We start from the raw sequence: 21,170 nt of genomic DNA, 5'->3' as shown, positions 1-21,170 counted from the left end.
TGATGGAAGGACTGTTAACTAACTTCCCTGGGTTTGCTCGGTTTTGCAGCTAGCAGACGACAAGTTGAAACTGATTGTGACAAGCAATTACTCATACTGTTTCTTGATAGATATTGGCTTGTTTCTCTTAGATAGATCGATATTAGACAGGGAACAATTTACAGGTGCCCAGGGCACCCTTTGTTCTTAGCTTTAGTGCATGGCAAGGGAAGGAAACCAGATTGAGTATTGGAGAATGGGGACCTTAGTGTGGGATTTGTTGTATAAGACGTGCCTAAGAGAATGAAAAGGAAATGTGTGTGATCATGCATGTCCCTGCAATCAGAAATATGTGCCAAGAAAGTAATTCTTGATTTGCCACTATCATGATGACATAATGCAACCTACTACTGTTGCATGATTCTTCCAACAAAGAAGGCTTTCTTTTGCAAGTTACAAGAAACCAGATTGAATATTGGAGAATGGGGACCTTAGTGTGGGATTTGTTGTACAAGATGTGCCTAAGAGAATGAAAAGGAAATGTGTGTGATCATGCATGTCCCTGCAATCAGAATAACAGCCACAGTCTTGTAAATTGCAAAAGAAAGCCTTCATCGGTGGAAGAATCATGCAACAGTAGCAGGTTGCATTATGTTATCATGATAGTGGCAAATCAAGGATTACTTTCTTGGTCCCTGGTCATAGTGCCGGTTAAACCAAGGTTTCTGGGGGCTTGTCTGTTTACTCCACATAAACATGTCCTTCTTTTTCCACCCTTTCTAATATCCTTTTATTATTTGTCTTCTAGGCTTTTGCATATTGAGATGGCCTTTGGGCCCAATATGGTTTCCCTGAACTTGATCCTTGTAAAATCATAGCCTGTGGCATTGTGGTGTGAACTTTACCATTTGAGTAGTTTAATTTTCTGCCAGGAGTGCAGATTGGCTGTTGTTCTCCAATTCACATCTTCCCTGCACTTCCTAATTCCTGCCCATGAAAATGCTGAAGCAATACTTTTCTGGAGAGCTTATACCTTGAAACAGCCACTTTGTTTTTCTTTTTTGCATAGGATAATGCCTCAGATCTTTTTGTGCATATAGGTTTCAAATTCATCGCTTGTTGTATTCTATAGTATTATCCACATCAAGAACATGTCTGATTGGATTCTTGTTTGACAATTTTTTTTTTTGCAGTATTCTGAACACCATGCAAATTATTCAATTAAGTCCCTTGATTAGGGCTTAAGTTAGGAACTTAAGAACAACATTAGTGTCAAAACAAACCATTTTGGTTTTATTCTGTCATCATTAAGACAAACTTATAGGCCAATGGATACTTTATACAACCAATAGATAATGGAATTAAATCTATTGGAACTGCTCATGGTTACCCTAAAATTGTCATGAAGATGTTTCCACCTGCTAGAGAGAGGACCATTTCTTGGATACCATACTAGTGAGAGCTTAATCTTGGTACCTGTACCATTCATCACTTTTCTTGTTGTTCTACACTGTGATTGGCAAAACCTGGAGGTAAATGTTGCTGTTGAAATGGCAGTGCTTGCAGTTGACTAGCATAATTTTTTTTACCACTCAACAATTTATTTATGTATTTTGGGATAACAAAAGTCATTCATTAATTCCGAGTATGCTCAAGCATATCAAATCTCTGGGTAGCAAATTCCATAGGCTATTTGGCTAATTTTCACTGTGATCACAATTTTTTTTCCCCAGAAACTGATACTCATGTCAAATATTTTGGAAAAACAACATTACGTTGTATGAGCCTCCTCTGTGAATTATCAAATTGTAATGACCTATAAGAGATTCATTTTTTCCTTTCGGAGTGACCTTAAGGATCTATCACTAATGATGAATGATGATAAGGTCATTTAGTCCTATATTGGTTGAGAAGTATACGAATCAAGGACTCCGTCAGATCTCCCTTATCCTTAGAATTGTCTTTTAGAACTTACATACTCCCAAAGGGTAAAAATCAAATGAGTACGCTCATCGTTTAAAATGGATAATTCTTCGTGAGCCTATGGGCCACACCAATGATCGATCGATCAAATGGTCCCTTATTAGATTGACGCTAGAAAGATTATCAACTAGTATGAATAATATACAAATTTCTTGTACTCGAAATGTGGAATTGTGTTCAACTGATGCTCTTTTGAAGCTGTCGGCAGAGATCCTGTGTGTTGGGATGCTTTTACACGTGAATATGTTGTCCACCAGAAATTGTATGTTTCTTATGCTTCTTATGACAATGATCACATTGGCTGCCGGAGTCATAGCGGATCGGAACCTGGTTTAAACGGGTCAGATCGACATGAGCGCACGTAAAGCTCGATCCATTGACATCCATATCGAATGGACTGCTAATTATGTGGGGGCTGTCGTGCGACACTGGACCTTCGTTCCAGTCCTGCAGATCGGGACGCAGGCAATGAGTTTGTTGCCAAGAAAGAGACGAGTCATTCCTATCCACCCAGCAGATACTGACTCGGTTGTCCGCAACCCTCGAGTCGTTGCTGTGATTGGATTCGCAACCCGGCTGACACGGAACCTGCTTCACTGAACGCTGGTTGATGTTGCGTCTCGATTTGTTGGTGGTGAGTCAGGTTAAATGTCGACGCTTGAAGTCTGTACCACCCCCAACTCTGTGGGAACCACGATGAGGAATAACAGAGAGAGCGCGAGAGGAAAAGGGAGTCGCTTCTACGCTGCATTAAAATTCACGAGCATGAGAACTAACGTGCCGAAGCGTAATCATGACACGTAAACCCGACCCACAACCCCAATTGAACCGGTGAAATTGGGCATCGGTTCGATGATATTAAATTATTTTTAATATGTAAATTATTATTATTTTGTTTTAATGTACGTACGGTGAAGAGAGTAAAAAACATTAGCTTGTAAATACAAGGGAACAGCACCTCGTATTCCGGAATCTAAGCCCTAGTATTCCCTTCCCGTGACAGCGAGAGAGCGAAGAAAAGGGTCGAATCTTACGGTCCCCATGGAGAACAGGCTGTTACGCCGAAATTAGCAGTGACTGCAGTCGGAGGTTCCACTAGGAAGAAGAGGGGGAGCTCAAAAAGAGAGCAAGAGGAGCATGGGGGAGGGCACCTCGGGGCGAAGAAAAAGGTCTACTCTTTTTTAAAGGGAAGGGTGGAAGAGAGATTTAAGGGGGATTGATGGAAGGGGACAAAGCAGCAGCAGCAGCAATTGATGAGGGTGAAGGGGATGGCGCTGGAAAAGAGGCGCCTTTGGGCGTGAAGTTGAGGAGAGCCATCTCCGCGAACAGGAGGGGCGGCCTTTGCACTCCGGTGCCGTCCTGGAAGCTGGAGGAACCCGGACTGTCCGACCCCGACAAGGCCCAGCCGCACCGTCGGTCGGTCTCCGCTCGCAAGCTTGGCGCTGGCCTCTGGGAGATTCAGGACGTCCTGACGATGTCCGCGGCCGGCCGGCGAGGCGCCAGGATCCGCCGCCACCGTCGGGATGGGAAGGCGCTCGAGGACGGTATCGGTCCGTCGCATATACTCGGGCACGAAGATTTGGTAAGCTTTGAGTTCTTTAGGTTTTGGCTGGCGGATTTCTTCGCTTTATATTCTTGTAACTATTTCGTTTCGCCGGGATCCAATCTCTCCCTTTTATCATTCCATATGACGTATGATTTTTCTTGTGCAAGGTGCAATTTCTTGATCAACTTGTCTTCTTGGAATGAGGTTTTCCATTGTTGGCTTGATTGTCGTAGATTTTCCTCTGGTTGTCCTCTTGCAGCTTTTGTCAAAGTTTATTACTTGGATTTTTGGCTAATGACAATCTGGTATTCCGGTAATGTATGCTAAAGAGTATTATCTCGTGACAGATGAAAATGTATGGGTTGGAACTAATGGGCTTCTCCTAGACATGCTTTTAATTCGTAATAAGAAGTGAAACTCTTTTGTTGATACTGATGAATATTGATTGGTGATTATAATCTACGTCCAAGTAGAGGTACAAATTGGATGTGTATAGGCAACATGTTGCAGCTAGAAGACAAGGAAAGATAAGGATTAGTCATCTGTTAGTTTCTGTTATTTATAGGCTAAACAATAGGATGTGAGAAGGAATTCATGATTCATTTATATGAAACTTTAGTTGCTGTGTAAAAAACTATATAGATGGCAATGAATCCATACCATCGTCCATGGGCAGGCTATAAACCACATCCGCTTGTTGTCTAAAGAAAGATCCCTACAAGAAACACGAGCTTAAGCAGAACAAAGTAATCTTTCATGCAATTCCGCATTTGCGTCTCTTCTGGTCCTGTCAAATAATAGTGAAAAAATTATATATTTTCCTCATGCAAGTTGAAAGGCCTACAGTACAATCATGGGACTTATAGTCTCCTTGTTAAAGCAATAATGAATCTGCTATGTCAGGAAAAATTTATGTAGTGGTGACTTTTTCAAGTTATATGATGGTCAGGGTAATTAGGTTCAATTTTGGATGACACGAGCAGCTTTTGAATTTACCAAAGCTAGAAGTCAAAATTACCAAAGCTTTGGTAATTAACTTGATATAATTTACCAAGTTATATCATAAATTTCTTATGATGGTCAGGGTAATTAGGTCAACATTTATTTTGCTAGAAGTCAAAATACCATGGGTTTTTTTGTTTGCATGTTTTGGACTGTGTGTATTGATGCTAAGGTGATGGTTGTAAAATTAAAAGATACCAGTAAAGATTACTAGAAAACGTCGTAAAATGAAATGATAACCGGCAAATACTAGAAATTTCTTGTGCCATAAAAATTCCATCTTACCATGATGTCATGGGTTTTATAAATTCTTTTGAACAAGAAACTAGCAATCACCATAATAGCGAAAAGGAAGAAATAAGTTCGATTAAACGAAAGTTTGGCTACTGCAGTTCCTTCTTAAGCAGTGTTGCATGGTGTTTGTGACAAGGAGATAAAGAGGAGTTTGTTCACACATGTGAATGAGGCTCTTGGAAATGTGGAGTTTGGGGAGGGTCAATGCAACAGTCAAAGAGAAACTTTAATAAATTATCTGTGATGCTTACTAGGACGAATATAAAATATTAGAAAACTACATCTTGCCATCTTGAAAACTAAAACAAGTTCCTAATTCTGGTATCATCATATTTGTTGATATTTCAAATTTATATGCAAGAGTTTGGTAAGTGGCTATACTATGGATTTGTACTCAGCACATGGATATGTATCTAATTTGATATGAGGAAGGATCCGAGAATATGTGTTGCATTGTTCATAATAATACCTTTTCCTAAGAACCATGGGGAAACCTATAAATCTTGAAGAGTTGTATAGTCAGGACTTACCTTGGACGGATGCCAAGTTTTAACAAAACCAAAATGGTGAGTTGCATTAATCTAAATAAGCTGTAATTTATTTGGCAAATTTTATTTTTTGACATGTCAAACCATGTACCTGATGTCCTAAAAAGTACTGGTTTTCTCCTTTATTACCTCTTATATAGGCATCTCCAGATGTTATGCATAACTTCCCAACTAATTTTTTATGGCGAAGTGCTTGGGACCTATGGACAGCAAGTATATATGCTATCCATATACTGGTGGGATGATCGCTCAAATATTTCATGTGTTTTTTTTTTCCAAAAGATGTGTTTGTTTCTAAAGCACTGGCATCTTATGTTGTACTTTACCTTTTTTTGTGTTTCACATAATTTGTGAGTGCATGTTCTCAAGTTTTATTTTGCAATTTGTCATGGAACCTTTACTCCAAAATCTATCATCATCATCGAGATGACAACTATTTGTCAGTTGGTTATATATTTTTTACTTTTTCAAGCTCATTTAGGCTTTGCACATTTTATCTGAAGTGACTTGTTATTCATGTTGAGACATCTTCAGTTTGTGTGAGTTTGTCTGATTTCTCATGCCAGCCTCAGAGTGTAGGCAGTTTGAGGAGGCATGTTGAAGCTTCATCGATCAAGCATCAGCATTTGCATGAAGGGAACAGTCATAATTTGCAACCTGTTTCTCCTGCAAGTTATACGAGTTCATATAAGGTAATGTTTGTTTTGGCTTTCTAGCTTGTTTGCTTAACTCCATGGGGCCTTTTTTTTGCGAGATTTCATTGCTTGAAACTATCTTCGGTTAATTGACTAGTTAAAGGACTCATCTTGATGAATGAGGCAAGCCATAGTTTGTACACAATGGAATTCTTAATACAAACATTGATCTGTCAGCTTTTAAATGTATATGCATTACTAAATGTTCTTTATTCCAATAAGAATCTTTGTTCTGGCAGTTTAGTCAATGTTCTTAGTTGGGAGAGTACGGTTTCATTGTTGTTGTACTACTATTAACTTTCTTGTTCTTTGGTCATGTCACTGGCAGATTGCTCCATTTAACCTAGCCATCACTCATAGCAGTGCTACTGATCTCAAGGATAAGTTTGGAGATGCAGGATATGGTTTGAGAACATCAACAGAACTCTTGAAAGTATTGAATCACATTTGGAGCCTTGAAGAACACAATGAGTCCAATGCATCATTGGTGAAAGCACTGAAGGGGGAGTTGGAACATGCAAGAGCACAAATTCAGGAGCTGATGCAAGAGCAGCATGCATATCGTGGTGAAATGGATCATTTAATGAAGCAAGTTACTGAGGATAAAATAATTAGGAAGGAGAAAGAGCAACAGCGGATCAAAGCTGTAGTGCAGTCAATAAGGGATGAGCTTGAAGATGAGAGACGGCTAAGAAAACGCTCTGAAAGTCTGCATAGGAAACTAGGTAAAGAATTGTCTGAAGCAAAAGCAGCATTTATGAAGGCTGCAAAAGATCTGGAAAATGTGAGAAAAACAAATGGCCTTCTGGAGGATCTCTGCGATGAGTTTGCTAAGGGAATCAGGGATTATGAACATGAAGTGAGGCAGTTGAAGCAAAGGTCTGTAAAAGTTTGCGATCACAAAGTTGACCGGTTGGTACTTCATATTTCAGAAGAATGGCTGGATGAGAGAGAGCAGATGAATATCGCTGAAGCTCGAGGAGATATTGCTAATAAAACCATGGTTGCAGATAGATTACGAAGTGAAATTGAAGCCTTCATTCAAGCTAGTAGGTCATCTGTCTCTAATAATGGTTATCTGTATGAGAACCATGAAAAGAGAGAGATCAATTTGCGGCGGCAGTCACTTGAGTCTGTCCACTTAAATGGTGCTGCTAGTGCACCGCAAGATGCTGATGATGATGATGATTCTGTTGCAAGTGATTTGCACTGCTTTGAACTAAATATGGGTGCAAGTAACACTGTCAGCATTGACCAGCAACAGCGGAATGGTCATAATGTTGTAGAAAAGTTTGATTCTTCCAGAACCAAAAGGTCTACTTTCTCAGTCGAAGAGAGGGGATCTTCTGAAAAGAGCAAGAATCAGATTTCATCTAGCTTGCATTTGAAGTGCACGGAAGAAAAGGATGAAACTAAGTCATGTGGAAGCCAAATGCAGCTGTCAAACAGAACACAAGGAAAGCATCCGGACAGCAATCCTGAATCTGAAGGAAGAGTAGCTGATCATATCAGAATTAATAAACCTCAAGTTTTTAGTCACTTCCATGCGCTTGAAGTTTCACAGGACATGAAAATGAAGTGGGATAATGGGCGTGGTCTAGACCACCTGATTGCTAATTCTGTGAACAATGTTGCAGAAAATTCAGAGTGTAGTAAAGTTGATCATAATATATCTCATGGAGATGAGCACCATAGTCATTCCTCGTCGAAGGATCATTTTCTTGTAGCAAGCGAGGGCATTGCTTCAGGACATTTCCGAAACACAAGTTCAAATCTAAATTGTATTGAGCAACACAAGTCTCCAGATGTTGATATATCTCGATCCTCATCAAAATTAGTAGAAGGTGTAAAAGAGAATACATTGAAGGCGAGATTGCTTGAAGCAAGGTTAGAGGGACAGCAAGCTCGTCTGAAAGCATCAGACAATGAAAAGAAGCAAGTGATGCCGATACGCAGGTACTTTGGAGAGTGAAGGATGCAGACTGGTTTGTCTCTCACTAAACCATCCATTCCTCTATAAATTTTGTATTTCACTCAGATGTTCATGTGCGCTAGTTACGGCCTATGTAATGAATATCTTGATTGTTCATAGTAATGCTAGAAAGTTTTTTTGTACCTTTTACCACCGACTTGTTTTCTTTTTAAACCACAACATAATCATGCATTATATTGTTCATAGTAATTTTGTTTGAAGAGGATGGTTTGAAATCTCTTTTATAATAACTATCAATTTCAAAACTTTAGCTCCTGCTATGCTTAACAATCTGTAAACTTGAGAATTTATCTGAGTAAAAACCCATTAAAAGGGTATATTTGATTCTTGCCTGCCTTGTCGACATGACTGTTGTAAAATGGTGTGTTTCATGTTATAGCTTTCAGTGGATTTCCGTGATTGAAGCATATCAATACGTAACTTGTAGCATGCTTAAAAGAGTGTGATCAACCTTTTGGCATGATAAAGAGAAGCTGCATTTGCTTTGAAAGAAACACCCCAATTCGCGATTCACCAGCTGCAGGGACCCACTGATTACGTTCACGGTGGGCCTCACATGGTCGGGTATGTCTGAGGGACTCGCGTGTTATGACGAAGTCCTTTGCAAAGAAACTCTTCGCCGGACGTGAAACTTGGCACGCGCGTAATCGTTCGAATCGTAGCCCCCACGGACACCCGGTTGAGGCTTTTACGCTGGACCCACCCGGATTGCGATTGAGTGAAGTGGACCCACTTGCGGGTTCAAGGAGTTGTGCAATCAGCAACAGGTAGATCCGGGATGGGTACGAACGTGCTACTTTATTCTTTTCAACGTTTGAAGCGCTTCGTTTCCCTCCCCGCAACGTTTGAAGATTTTGTAGGCATTTAGGTTTAGGGTTTTCGGGTGAGAGGCGTTCATGGAGCGGAGGAAGAAGGGGACGAAAGAGCCTCTGCCTCGCTGGCGGTGATTGAGAACAGTATCTCCTTCCCTTTCCTTTTTTTGTTAAAAGGATTAGAATTTTTAGATTAAAAGCTAATAATAGCCTGTTCTTCATCAATAGTATCCTTCACTTGAGAGCTGAATTGACCATCAAGCGGTCTTCCCCCGTGTCATTGCAGTCAACTATCGCTTAGTCAATAAAATCATAAATTATATATATATATATATATGTATATATATATATATATATATATATATATATCATTTTGGACACATTTCATTCCCATAACTTTTTTTATTTTCAAATTTCATTGAAATAGTTAAATTTTTAATTTTATTTGAAATTTTATTAAAATTTTAATCTTATTTAAATTGGGAGAGATGGATGAGTGGATCAAAGTGCGGAGAGTTGGAATCCCTTTCTCTCTGCTCGCTCTGATTACTTGAAACTTCTGATCTCAAAGTAAATGAATCTATGGAATAGATAAAGGCTGAAGAAATATGTATGATAAAGATTTGTTTCAATTGATTGGTCAAAAAAAGCAAGGAAACATATTAGAGAGAGATCATAAAACCAATTAGCAACAAAGCATTAAGTTCATGTTCAGGGAGGATGGGATCTATTTGGTGGCCAAATTACCTCTGTAAACAACTCATTTTTCTTTCTGCATAAGGAGATACAGAGATATCGCGACAGAATCCGACTATTAATGATTAGGAAAGTGAAACGCTCAGATACAATTGGTACCGAGCACCGAAGACATGTGAAGCCATGAGGTTTCTCATTTAGCAGCCTCGAAATCGACCATCATTTACGCGTATTAAGATCCTTGTGAAGACATGAGGTTTCTCATTTAGTAACTCTTCATGTTCACAAAGCAATCAAAACGACGAGCACCGAACAAAAGCCCTGCGACAAAACAAGTAGCCACTGAAGTGGAGGGTGCACACCACCCATGCCTGTCCTTAGATTGCCAACCAGCATCCACAATCCATGGCCTAAATAGACCAACCCCAGCAAAGAGTTGAACACAGCAGCGGTTATTCGTAACGAAGAAGACAAACCGAAGAACGGTCGAGCATCGACTGATCTGCTTGAAACATTGCGTGCAAAGTTGAGCAGGAACGCGATGATGAGGATCGCATCGACAAAACTGACGAACATGTGGTTCATGCATGAAGAAGAGTAGAATAGTTCGCCAAATCCACGAGAACCGCCATCTTGATCAGCACAATCAGAATCACCACAGAAGGCCATCCAAGCATCTAACCATGAGAAGGATCTCGGTGTCTCAGTAGAGCAGAAAAACAAAAGATTTGAGGATTGAGTACAGATTTGGGGACTGTACCTGCAAGGGCAGCCATGGGTTGTGAACTCTGTCACAGTCTTCTTGCTTCTTGGATAAATTATTGTTTCTTGTACGTCCAAAATTCTCGAGTGACCTGTACCTTCTCATTTCCCCTGTTGTGCGACACATTATTATTGGTGTATATGCGTTCGTAGAATATGGCATCATCTACGAGCATAGATCTCAACAGCAGCCAAATCCGCAAATTTAATGAGCCCGTAGTAATCATTTATGATATCAAGATAGGTAGAAAACGTTCTTGCAAATGGTAGCTGATAAGGCATATTTTGGGCCTCAGTCATGTCACCACCAATATCGCATCACGCCCTTGTCGAGTCAGGAGGAGTATTTCTACGCGCCAAGACATGATCCGTACCAAGACGCCTCTCAGTGCATCCCATCCCAGAAAGCTCGGGATGGCATCGCATGGAGTCGTTCCGTGCATTCCGGGACGACGACTGCACGAAGGTATCATCTCGCCACTCGGGGAACGATCGCTGTGCCAAACCCCCATACAGCTGATCCTCATATAGTAATATAAAAGCCCCTAACCGGCATCCGACCAGAGGGAGAAAAAAAGAGGAATCCAACCACTAACTTAGTCATCGAGGGGCTAAAGTTGGGAATTTCCCGATGAGGGCCTTCTGTGCAGGAGCGCTGTCGCCCCGGAAGTGCGACTACCCCAACCGAGAGACGCCTTTTCCATAGACGATGCTAGTGTCCTGACCGAGAGACACCCCCCCGAAGACGACGCCAGTGTCCCAATCGAGAGGTGCTTCCCCTAAGACGACATCGGCATCTCGACTTGCGAACGTAATTAGCCAAGGCGTCTCGCCTAATCGATCGTAAACTCCCGACATCGACTTGTGGGCCGAGCCGTGTTGACTCATCAGCCACGGCGCATCAATTCACCAATAGTAGCCAACGGTAATCATTTAAGCTTTGACTCTTACTTTGACTAGTTCATGAATAAGTATGAAATATCATGAGAGCTTAAGCTTATGGTTGATTTTTTTATTACCTACTAAAAGTATTAGTTTAACTTCTTATCGTCTCTTTATCCTTTCTATCGGTTTCCTCATCAATTTTTTTTAACCCACTAACCTAATCGAAGTACCAACCTTTGGTACCAAAGTAGATCTGATTAGGACATTATAGATTTGCCTCCTCTCCTTAGTCAACTTACAATAACGACTCATGTATCAATATCTAAGCAACCTAAGTTAATAGAAAGGATGTCCAAATTATCGTCCTTGATGATCTTCATACGTGATAAACTCTAACTTTTTTATTTATTTTTTAAATAATACTTTTACAAATCAAGTTTTTCTCACCTTCTTTCTCTCTCCATTTCTCTTTTTTCTATTTATTATCTACCCATCATTTTTCTCTTCATATTAAGCATCTATTTATTAGAGTCGGTTCCCACCATATATAACAGAAGCGATCAACCTTAAAAGTGTTTTTTGACTGATAGATAAATAGACAAATTTTTGTGTAGTCTTAGTAAAAGGTTTGAGTCTCGAACATAAATTATTTGACATCAAAATTTACCTAAATATCTTATCTACTATCATAACTTCCTTAACTAAGGGACAATATGCTGAGAATGTTGAAACTTGAAAGGTTCAGATGAAGAGTTGGACCAAGAGCAAAATCATACTAAAAAAAAAACAATTCTATAGATTATTATAAAAATTATTCACAACATTTGGATGTTCCATCACTTGCATCATTAGGACACATATACAACTTGGATATGCATGAACTATCAAAATCGCTTCCGGTCACGATAGATAGATAGATAGATATGATCCTAAAAAGACTAATGATGAGATCAAGAAAAATGATCAAAGTAGAAACACCCTGGTTTAATGACAGATTGGACCGTATATATTGATTGGTTGTTTGACATTGATGATCATATCTGATACAACAATTGTTAACGAGCACTAAAGATCACAAAGTTGCCCCGAAATCGACCATCATTTACAAGCATTAACAACTTTGTGACACCATGGGGTTTCACGTTTACGACTCTTGATGTTCCCAAAGCAGTCAAACCAACGAGACAAGATGTTACATCTCGATATAAATTTGCACGTCTCTTTTAGCTATATCCAGTGGAAGAAGCTGAGAGTCACGAAGGGATTCGGATTCTTCAGTGCGAGTCCGTGAATTGGATGGTTGCATTTGCAGCATGTGACCAGTACTCCTTGACGAGCGACCCGAAGAGCGATCCCTCTCTTTCCATCAGTTTCATGGGTTCATCATACTCCTCCAATTTTCCTGAACCGACAGAAACAGGTGTTTATCAACACTCTTTTAAGCTGCTCTTCTGCCATCTCTACGCTGTTGTTCTACGTGATAACAACAGTTGGGGTTGGATGAGCGAATGCAGAAAGGACTCACCATCACTGATAGCAAGCACCATGTTGCAGTCCATCACAGTTGGGATGCGATGAGCAACCGTGATGACTGTGCAATCTGCAAACTCGGTTCTTATGGTCTTCTGAAGAATGGCATCGGTGGCATTGTCGATGGATGCTGTGGCTTCATCGAGCACTAGTATGCGACTCCTCCTTAGAAGTGCACGTCCCAGGCAAAACAATTGTCTTTGCCCCATGCTCCAATTCGATCCATCTTCAACCACTGCAGTGCAAGTAGTCTCAAGCAAAATTAGTTAGTATCACGGTTCTATTACACAAAGAAAGAGACATCACATAGTGTTGCTGTGTCTTGCCTAGTGAATCCAACCCCTTGTGTTTCTCTTGAACAGCTTCCTGTAGCTGGCACTTGTCGAGAACCTTTAGGATTGTAAAGAAGATGGACTCAATCGACAATGTTTTCTCATAACCAGAATAAATTTTGGTTGTCACTGAGTAATTAATATTTTAGATATGATAGTATAGATCGAAAACCACTATATATACCTCCCAGATCTGCTGATCCGTATACTGTCCCAAAGGATCCAAATTGTATCTGACAGAACCATGAAAGAGGGTTGGATCCTGAGGGATGATTCCGAGACGTGACCTCAGATCATGTAGTCCAATCGTGGCGATATCAAGAGCGTCAATGGTGATTCTTCCTCCTGCAGGCTCAACGAGACGAAACAATGCACCTATCAGAGTTGTCTTACCACTTCCCGTCCTTCCAACTATCCCAATCTTGTTGCCCCCTTCGAACGTACAGCTGATTCCGCGGAGTACAAGGGGTGCCTCAGGCCTGTATCTGATCTGTTTGTGGAGATTTAAGGGAACATTAATCTTACTCCATTCAAAATTAGAATCGAAGTAAATATTCCGAGAAAAAAGTGTGCTTTGTTGAAGTTTACCTTCAAATCACGAAGTTCTACTCTACCAATAGCGGGCCAATCGGATGGCGGCCGATTGCCTCGAACGATTTCTGGGGCCTCACTGCTGACATGCATGTATTGATTCAGCCTTTCTACTGATATGATGTGGTTCGCTAGAGTGCACTGGTTTTGGATAGAGAAGACCAGCGACATGTTCAAAGAAAGACCATAAGACAGTGCCATTCCAACAAAACCTGTGCCAGAATTGAGGAATTAAACAACAGTTCATTTGGGTCCACTTACATCTGCTCTCTAAAACGAAGAATTGATACCTCGCACAGATGTACATGCTTACATGCAAATGTTAGTTTCATCATGTGTGTGTTTTTCATAGTTCTAAGTATGATCCCTCTAAGAACAAAGATAACTGTATTGCTTGGTCACACAGGATAGAACATTGTTAAAGATGAATGTTTCAGAGGGAATCCATAGGGAAATCGATGAAGTTAACTTAATTTTCACTTGATCAGATGTAACAGTTTCCATTATTGTTAAAAGAATTTGATCTACTAAATTCTTGTATTTGCTGATCAGGAATATATAAATCATGATTTCACCACATATAGCAATGCACGACGAAGCAGTGAAAGACGATTTGTATTTGAGTGCTTACCGGAGCTAAAAGTTCCTGGAGGAAGCAAAGCCATGATGAGTGCCGATGAAGAAACGATGGCAGCACTCATAGTCTCTAATCGTTGAATCAACCACTCACTGGCAGCAAAATTATGGAAGAAGGGACTCGCATTTTTGTCGATGAGCTCCAAACTTTTGGAAAAGAATCGATCTTCCTCCTCAAAAGCCCTTATTGTTGTTGCTCCAGATATGGACTCAGCCAGATGATTCGCCACCAGAGACTTTGTGGTTCCATTAATGCGCATCAACTCCTTTGCAGAAACCAAGTAGTACCTCTGCAGATCCAGCATACAACACAAGCATCGGTTACTCGGTCAAGATAGCAGTTAACATCCAAGAATCAGAAAACACAGTTGTGGAGATCACCTGCAATCGAATGGTGAGGTAGACCATTGGTATGGAAACAAATAAAACTGGCCATGTCACAAAAGCGAGTACTGCAAGATTGCTATATGCATTCAGTGTAGCACTGACGCTGAAGATGAAGCTAAATGGAACATCGAGATCAACCAGACTCAAGTCGGATGAAACCTGAGAGAGAAATATTAGCTCGATAAACGTGTGAATTTTCTTCATAATTAAAGGCTCCATATTACTACAGAAAGGAAGTTGAGTTTGATTCGGACATGCTTACCCGACTTAGAATCCTTCCAATGGGTGTGGAGTCGAAAAATGACATTGGAGCACGGAACAGCGAGTTCATGAGCTCGAAGAACAATGACTTGGAAGACTGGATACCGAGAACCACTACAAAAATGGATCTACTTAGCAAGAAGAGGACGGTGCTGAACCCAATTGACAAGTACACCACGATTAGTAGAAACATGCTGACTTGAGGATCTTGAACCTTGGCAGCCATCCATGAATTCTGCGAGATCTGGCCAGCTACAAAGATCAAATGAGAAAGAGCTGATATCGAGGCATACAGGTACCCCTTGTTCTGGCCCAGATACTGTTTGTAAGGCTTAAGACCCGTATCACCACTTTCTTTCTCCTCCTTCTTTATCAGTTGATCTAGTCCTGATGGTTTCACCATTTCTTGTTTCTTGCTACTGTTGATCTCTCTCGCAGATGTCTTGCTTTGTCTCTGCGAACCAACACCTTCGAGTCTTCCGGGACCGACCGTGTCCTTGTGTGCACTAACAAGGTCTTCAAATGCTTTGCTAGAAGCCAATAGCTCGTTGTAAGGAGCAGCACTACGAACTTCCGCATCCGACATCAACTGCCACAGGTAAACAGAGTATAAATAATGTTTAGCAAAGAGACATGACAGTGATGAATGCATAACACAATAAACTAGGGAAGTTGTATGGCAGATAATTCAAAGACTAACCAAAATTGAGTCAAAAACTGGAAGGAAATCGACTTGGTGAGTGACCAGAAGAACTGTTTTCTCTGCCAGAGCACCCATAACATATTCCTTCGAGAAGAGAAAAAACAGCACTAAACTTTCAGATCAAACAGAGAAATATATATCATTGACATAAGGTATTTAATGTAGAAGCCATTACATTAAATAGACTGGTAGCTGTGTGGGCATCAACAGCACTAAAAGGATCATCCAAGAGGTATATGTCAGCATCTTGATAGAGTGCACGGGCAAGTTGAATGCGCTGCTTCTGACCACCACTGAGATTGACACCTCTTTCGCCTATTTCAGTGAGATCTCCAAATGGCAGCATTTCGATATCCTTTACCAGAGAGCACTTTTCTAGTGTCTTCTGGTATTTTTGCTGATCCATAGCTGATCCGAACAGAATGTTGTCTTGTATGCTTCCTGTTTGTATCCATGCTGTTTGAGAAACATATGCAATTTTTCCTGAAACTTGAATCTGTTCATCCAAGATGAAAAAGAAGAGAAGAAGCAAAACCAGTTATAAATCACAAACAGCCAAAGAAAGAACAAGAATTAGGATTGCAGTAGACGAGCAATGATGCAATAGTATGATTCGGTATCGACAAAAATTGAGTAGGATGAACAAGAACGTACCATTCCCTCTGTCTTTGGGATCTCTCTCAAAATAGCAGCCAAGAGAGTTGACTTTCCTGAGCCAACTTCACCGCAAATTGCTACCTTCTCCTTAGCCTTAACCACCAAGTTAATACCCCTAAGCGTTGGCTTCATCGTGTTCTCCTCCCAAGAAAAGCTTCCAGCCTCGATCGCGACTGGGTGCTCGACGTTGGCCTGGGAAAATTTTCTTAGTTGGTTGCTTTGTAGCTCAGGTGCATCCAGAAACTTGAGTATTCGCGCAAAGGCAACCTTAGCTTGAATCACAACACCAATCACATCAGGTATTTGTCTCACTGGGTCTTGGACGAGACGCAACGTCGCTACAAAGGTGAAGACATTGCTAGGATTAAGAGGAATGCGAAGAAAATAGCATGTGGAAAACGCAGCCGCTGACACAAGTACAGGGGACGTCCAAAAGAGGAAACTATTGTATGCTCTCCGAAGCTGAAATGCCGACAGCCACTTGCATTCGGTTTCCCTCAGACCTTCGATCACCTTCTTGAAGTGTGTTTCCCAAGCATACAGCTTCAGCACCTTCATGTTCACCAAGGCTTCTGATACAGCCTTCAGCCTGATATCCTGAGCTTCCATTAGCCTCGTCTGAAACTCATGTTGTAGCTTTGCCAGGGGAGCATTGCAAAGCACGGTGAGGACAATCACAACCATCGCCGAAATCGTTGCAAGGCCTACTGCATGGTAGAGAATTACCAAAGCAATGCAGAGTTGGAGGCTTGTAGTCCACGTTTGATGAAACCAAAATGGGAACTCCCCAATCCTATAGGCATCCACTGTAACATAGTTCATTATCTCCCCGGAGGAATGATCCAATTTAGCCGAGTTTGACAGCTTCAACTGCTTCTGATAAATAGCCGCTGATAACAAAGACCGCACTTGCAGTCCTATCCTTCTGGTGCGAAAGTACCATTGTCTTTGGGACAATGACTCCAAACATTTGGCCAAGAACATTCCAAAGGCCAGCACATAACCTTCGTGCTTGAAGACCTCGTTCCCTAATGACACCTTGATGAAGGCATTGAGAAGCAGTGGACCAGCCGATAGTGTCAGTATCTTAAGCAATGCGAAAAACCCAGACACTAAGATCTCCTTCTGAAAGCAAGAAACTATAGCCCACAATATCGAGGGCGAACTGGTTTGTCGCCTCTCCTTCTGTCTATTTAGCTGCTCCAGAAACAGCAAGTAACAAGTCTCAGCTCGATCTACCTTTCCAAGCTGAGGGATATCCTTTTCCTCCAGGGGCCTTTGATACCCCTTCTTCATCAAAGGGTTCAACCACCAGAATGACATCCTACTAAAGAATCCAGCTTTTGCGAAAGGAGTCACAGATTCATCTGAATTTTCTTCACTGGGGTTGGATTCACCTTTGAGAGGTTCATACAGAGATCCGTCAGCTGCTTCGTAACCATCTGCCTGGTTAGACCCTTTAAAGGTGCAAAGTAGCAGCAGAACAGCTCCTGGTAAGGATAAGATATCCACACAAATCAGAAAAGATGCTTTTTTCTCTGCGAGGACCGCTAGAACGGACGAAAAGCATACAAATCCAGTGGAGAATGAAGCAGCGAGAGACCAGATCCTAATGAATGTGTGTCCAAATCGTGTGCGCCTGACGCTAACAATCAAAACGACGAGCACCGAACAAAAGCCCTGCGACAAAACAAGTAGCCACTGATGTGCAGGGTGCACACCATCCATGCCAGTCCTTAGATTGCCGACCAGCATCCACAATCCATGGCCCAAATAGACCAACCCCAGCAAAGAGTCGAACACAGCAGCGGTTATTCGTAACGAAGAAGACAGACCGAAGAGCGGTCGAGCGTCGACTGATCTGCTTGAGACTTTGCAGACAAAGTTGAGCAGGAACGCGATGATGAGGATCGCATCGACAAAACTGACGAACATGTGGTTCATGCATGAAGAAGAGTAGAATAGTTCGCCAAATCCGAAAGAACCGCCATCTTGATCGGCAGAAGCAGAATCACCACAGATGGCCATCCAAGCATCTAGCCAAGAGAAAGAACTCAGTGGAGCAGAAAAATGCAAGAATTGATGCGAGAGTACAGGTCCGCGGACTTTACCTTCAAGAGCAACCATGGCGTGTGAAGTCTGTCACAGTCTTCTTGCTTCTTGGATCAATTATTGATTCTTATACAACCAAAATCTTGGAGTCTCCACTACCTCGTCAGATACGTCGCAAGGCAGAGACCTTGCACCAAACATGGACGAACTCTACGTTCCCGAAATCATAGGCACCAGTCGCATCAAGAGCAACAAAAGTGTATGATCCCAGAACAGCGGTAGCACAGCACGGAGCGGGCCTTCACAAGCAACACAAAAAGAAATCAAAACCGGAAATCACAGCAGGCAATCATGAACGCACGATCGAGGCAACTCCTCAGAATGCGATAATTCTCAAGACCAGAACATAGCGACAAAAGAAGAGACATCTTATCAAAAGAAAAGGCGAACGAAAACAAATCAGCCGGTGGCAACCGTGAACCGGTCACCGTGAAGGAAAGCGGCTCGCAGGATCTGTCAACGAACAATGATGGATCTTTAAAGGCCGGTTGTAGTCGGACCACGCTTTCTGCCGTGGGATTGCCGTCACCTCTGACGTCTCGTGGACAGAAGGACCAAGATTTAACATGGTAAGGAACGAGGGCCGTCCCGTCATCGCGGATCGAAGAAAGCAAATCCAGAAAGTAAACCTGTTTCTTCTTCGTCGTCGGAGGCGGCGGACGGATTGGTTACGTCTCTGTGCGATGCCGTTGCTTTAAAGAAGACTGGTTATCCGATGGCAAGAAAGAGCCCGGCGTCTCTCCGGTTTGCAGGGGAGATCGGGACCTTCGGTGGTGTGTGTGTGTGTATGTGTGTGTGTGGCTGGAAGAATAGGAGGAAACGAATGTGACGACTTCCCCTTATTTTTCTCTTATAAAGGTTTTTTTTTTAATCTATCTATCTCTTTTTTTATTACTGTTTTAGGTTTTTGTAAATGTTATACATAATAAGACAATACGGCAGCCTTTTGTTTCGTTTGTTGCTCTGTCGATTTGGGTTTCATGTAGCGGGTACACGTGGCGGGTTCCCTCTGGGGGAGACATGTGGGTCTGGCTATTTCGGGGCAAGTCCAATGGTCCTGAGGACTGCCAGGAGTCGCTGTGCCTGCAGCCGACGCGTAGAACGCTGCGCACTTGGACGAATGTTGATGGCTTCCCATGCATGCAGAATCTGAATCGATTTATAATAATCAGGTGAGATTACTGTAATAAAATTAGATTAATAATAATAATAATTAATGGATCGATTATCTCATCGAATCGATCTCTAATAACGATTGGACGAGGATGTTAAGTGGGTAATAATACCTTAATTTAGTTCTATAATAAAAAAAAACTAAAACCCTCTAAAGCATTCAAATTTTATTATATTTACGGATAATAAATATCGATAAATTTTGAATATTGATAGGGGAATTTTTTTATTTTTTTTATTAAATATAAACACCCTCATATCTTTAAAAAAGAAAGTAATGATGTAGCTAAGTAGCGGTTGAATCTCGTATTTTGATTATGAAACCAACTGATATGTATTTATATTTTAATCTGCGTTTTGAGTGAAGCAGGATGCTTCGATCAGGATGAGACAATTAAAGCAAGAAAAATCATGTTGAGCCGGAGGAACATGTCAGAAGATTGGACGTCGGGCCGGTGGATCGGTCGACGTATCGACAGAAGGCTTCGGGCCGTGGATTCGGGCATCGGGCCAAGAAGAGCGGATATTGCGCTAAGGCTATCAGAGTTGCAGAGTTAACTGACCGATTGGGCAATAGGCCTCAAGAGAGGACGATACGTCGAAGAATTGGACGAGGCATCGAGGGACCAATGACATGCCGGACAACTTGATTAATGCTTAGTATTAATTGTCTAGATCGAAGTGTGTTTTTACATGTGCAGGATTAACTACGAGAGCAAGGAATGAAGCAAACTGAAGTCCCGGAGTTAAGGACGCGACATCATTGGGAGTTCGAGAGTTCGTCGAAGTCCGGACATTCGTCGGAAGTTCTGGCGGAACCAACTGAGAAATCGCGGAGCTTGCCAAGAAGCTTGTCGGAACTCGCCAAGAAGATCGTCGTGAAGTCTAGGAGCTTACCGAGAGTCCGCCGGAACATTACCGAGAGATCGTCAAAAGTTCGCTGGAAGCTCGCTGGAAGAACTAAGACTTACGGACATGTTTAGCCTAGAATATGTCTTAGGAATCGTAGTTAGCAAGTAATTGGGCTTAGATTTGGGCCAACCCAATTAAGGGCCAGCTAGGCCCATGTAAGAACTGTGTTGGGCTCAATAAGAAGCCCAACCAGTGCCCCAAGAATTCTCATCGTCGTGGCACAGTCTTCGAAGCTATGTCAAGCGGTGATACTGCTAGTCTGGGCGGTTGTACCGTCCCTAGCAAGGTGCCAAGCGGTGGTACCGCCCAACAAGCGATAGTACCGTCAGACCTAGGCGGTGGTACCACCCAGGGCAACACAATTCCCTCGGGATAGGAAAGTTTTAGGCTCCAAGTTTGAATCAACTTGAAGCCTATAAATACCCCTCTTATCCCTGGTTAAAGCATACAAGCACAAAGAGTTTAAAAAGAAAGAAACGTTGCTAAAATCTTGTGTGATCTCCTCTCCCTCTTTTAAGTGTTGACTAGTTTGAGAAAGGAGTAAGTGAGTGCTTCTAAGGGTTGTCTCCTAAACTCGGTAAAAGGAGAAGAGGGATGTATAAGGTGATTGGCCTTTGCCTATTGAAGGAAGACATATAGTGGACGTCGGTGATCTCGTCGGAGGAGTTCGCCGAAAGTAGA

General features: G+C 41.8%; 2 protein-coding genes across 3 annotated transcripts; one reads left to right on the top strand and one right to left on the bottom strand.

The window, feature by feature from the left end:
- The first annotated feature begins 2,945 nt into the window (after positions 1–2,945).
- LOC135595643 (uncharacterized protein At5g41620-like) lies at positions 2,946–8,162 on the top strand. 2 transcript variants are annotated; one of them, XM_065086881.1, is made up of 3 exons: positions 2,946–3,544; positions 5,925–6,044; positions 6,376–8,162. In XM_065086881.1, exons 1-3 carry the CDS (start codon positions 3,182–3,184, stop codon positions 8,017–8,019), a joined length of 2,127 nt encoding a protein of 708 aa, XP_064942953.1. In that variant the 5' UTR covers positions 2,946–3,181; the 3' UTR covers positions 8,020–8,162. The 2 variants fall into 2 exon arrangements, with proteins under 2 accessions (XP_064942953.1, XP_064942952.1); XM_065086880.1 differs by having other exon boundaries at positions 5,919–6,044.
- Positions 8,163–12,175: 4,013 nt separating this feature from the next.
- Positions 12,176–19,209, bottom strand: LOC135595642 (ABC transporter C family member 10-like). Its single transcript, XM_065086879.1, has 13 exons — positions 18,819–19,209; positions 18,404–18,643; positions 16,290–18,328; positions 15,811–16,131; positions 15,633–15,719; positions 14,934–15,521; positions 14,666–14,830; positions 14,280–14,574; positions 13,646–13,860; positions 13,242–13,547; positions 13,052–13,115; positions 12,721–12,960; positions 12,176–12,597 (listed from the first exon to the last, which is right to left on the bottom strand). Exons 2-13 carry the CDS (start codon positions 18,417–18,419, stop codon positions 12,470–12,472), a joined length of 4,464 nt encoding a protein of 1,487 aa, XP_064942951.1. The 5' UTR covers positions 18,420–18,643; positions 18,819–19,209; the 3' UTR covers positions 12,176–12,469.
- Between the last annotated feature and the right edge of the window lie 1,961 nt (positions 19,210–21,170).

This window comes from Musa acuminata, chromosome BXJ1-10 (assembly GCF_036884655.1).
Source record: "Musa acuminata AAA Group cultivar baxijiao chromosome BXJ1-10, Cavendish_Baxijiao_AAA, whole genome shotgun sequence".
In the NCBI taxonomy this organism is placed as follows: Eukaryota; Viridiplantae; Streptophyta; class Magnoliopsida; order Zingiberales; family Musaceae; genus Musa; species Musa acuminata.
Note: the sequence above shows the minus strand (reverse complement) of the source record. Positions and strands in the feature narration are given on the sequence as shown.

Excerpts from the sequence above, each read along its gene's own strand:
- LOC135595643 (XM_065086880.1), top strand. The coding sequence starts at position 3,182 with ATGGAAGGGGACAAAGCAGCAGCAGCAGCAATTGATGAGGGTGAAGGG. Across the intron at positions 3,545-5,918 it reads TACTCGGGCACGAAGATTTG|CCTCAGAGTGTAGGCAGTTT; the intron begins GTAAGCTTTGAG and ends TTCTCATGCCAG. Across the intron at positions 6,045-6,375 it reads GTTATACGAGTTCATATAAG|ATTGCTCCATTTAACCTAGC; the intron begins GTAATGTTTGTT and ends TGTCACTGGCAG.
- LOC135595642 (XM_065086879.1), bottom strand. Across the intron at positions 16,132-16,289 it reads TCCCAAAGACAGAGGGAATG|ATTCAAGTTTCAGGAAAAAT; the intron begins GTACGTTCTTGT and ends TTGGATGAACAG. Across the intron at positions 13,548-13,645 it reads TAGAACTTCGTGATTTGAAG|ATCAGATACAGGCCTGAGGC; the intron begins GTAAACTTCAAC and ends CTCCACAAACAG.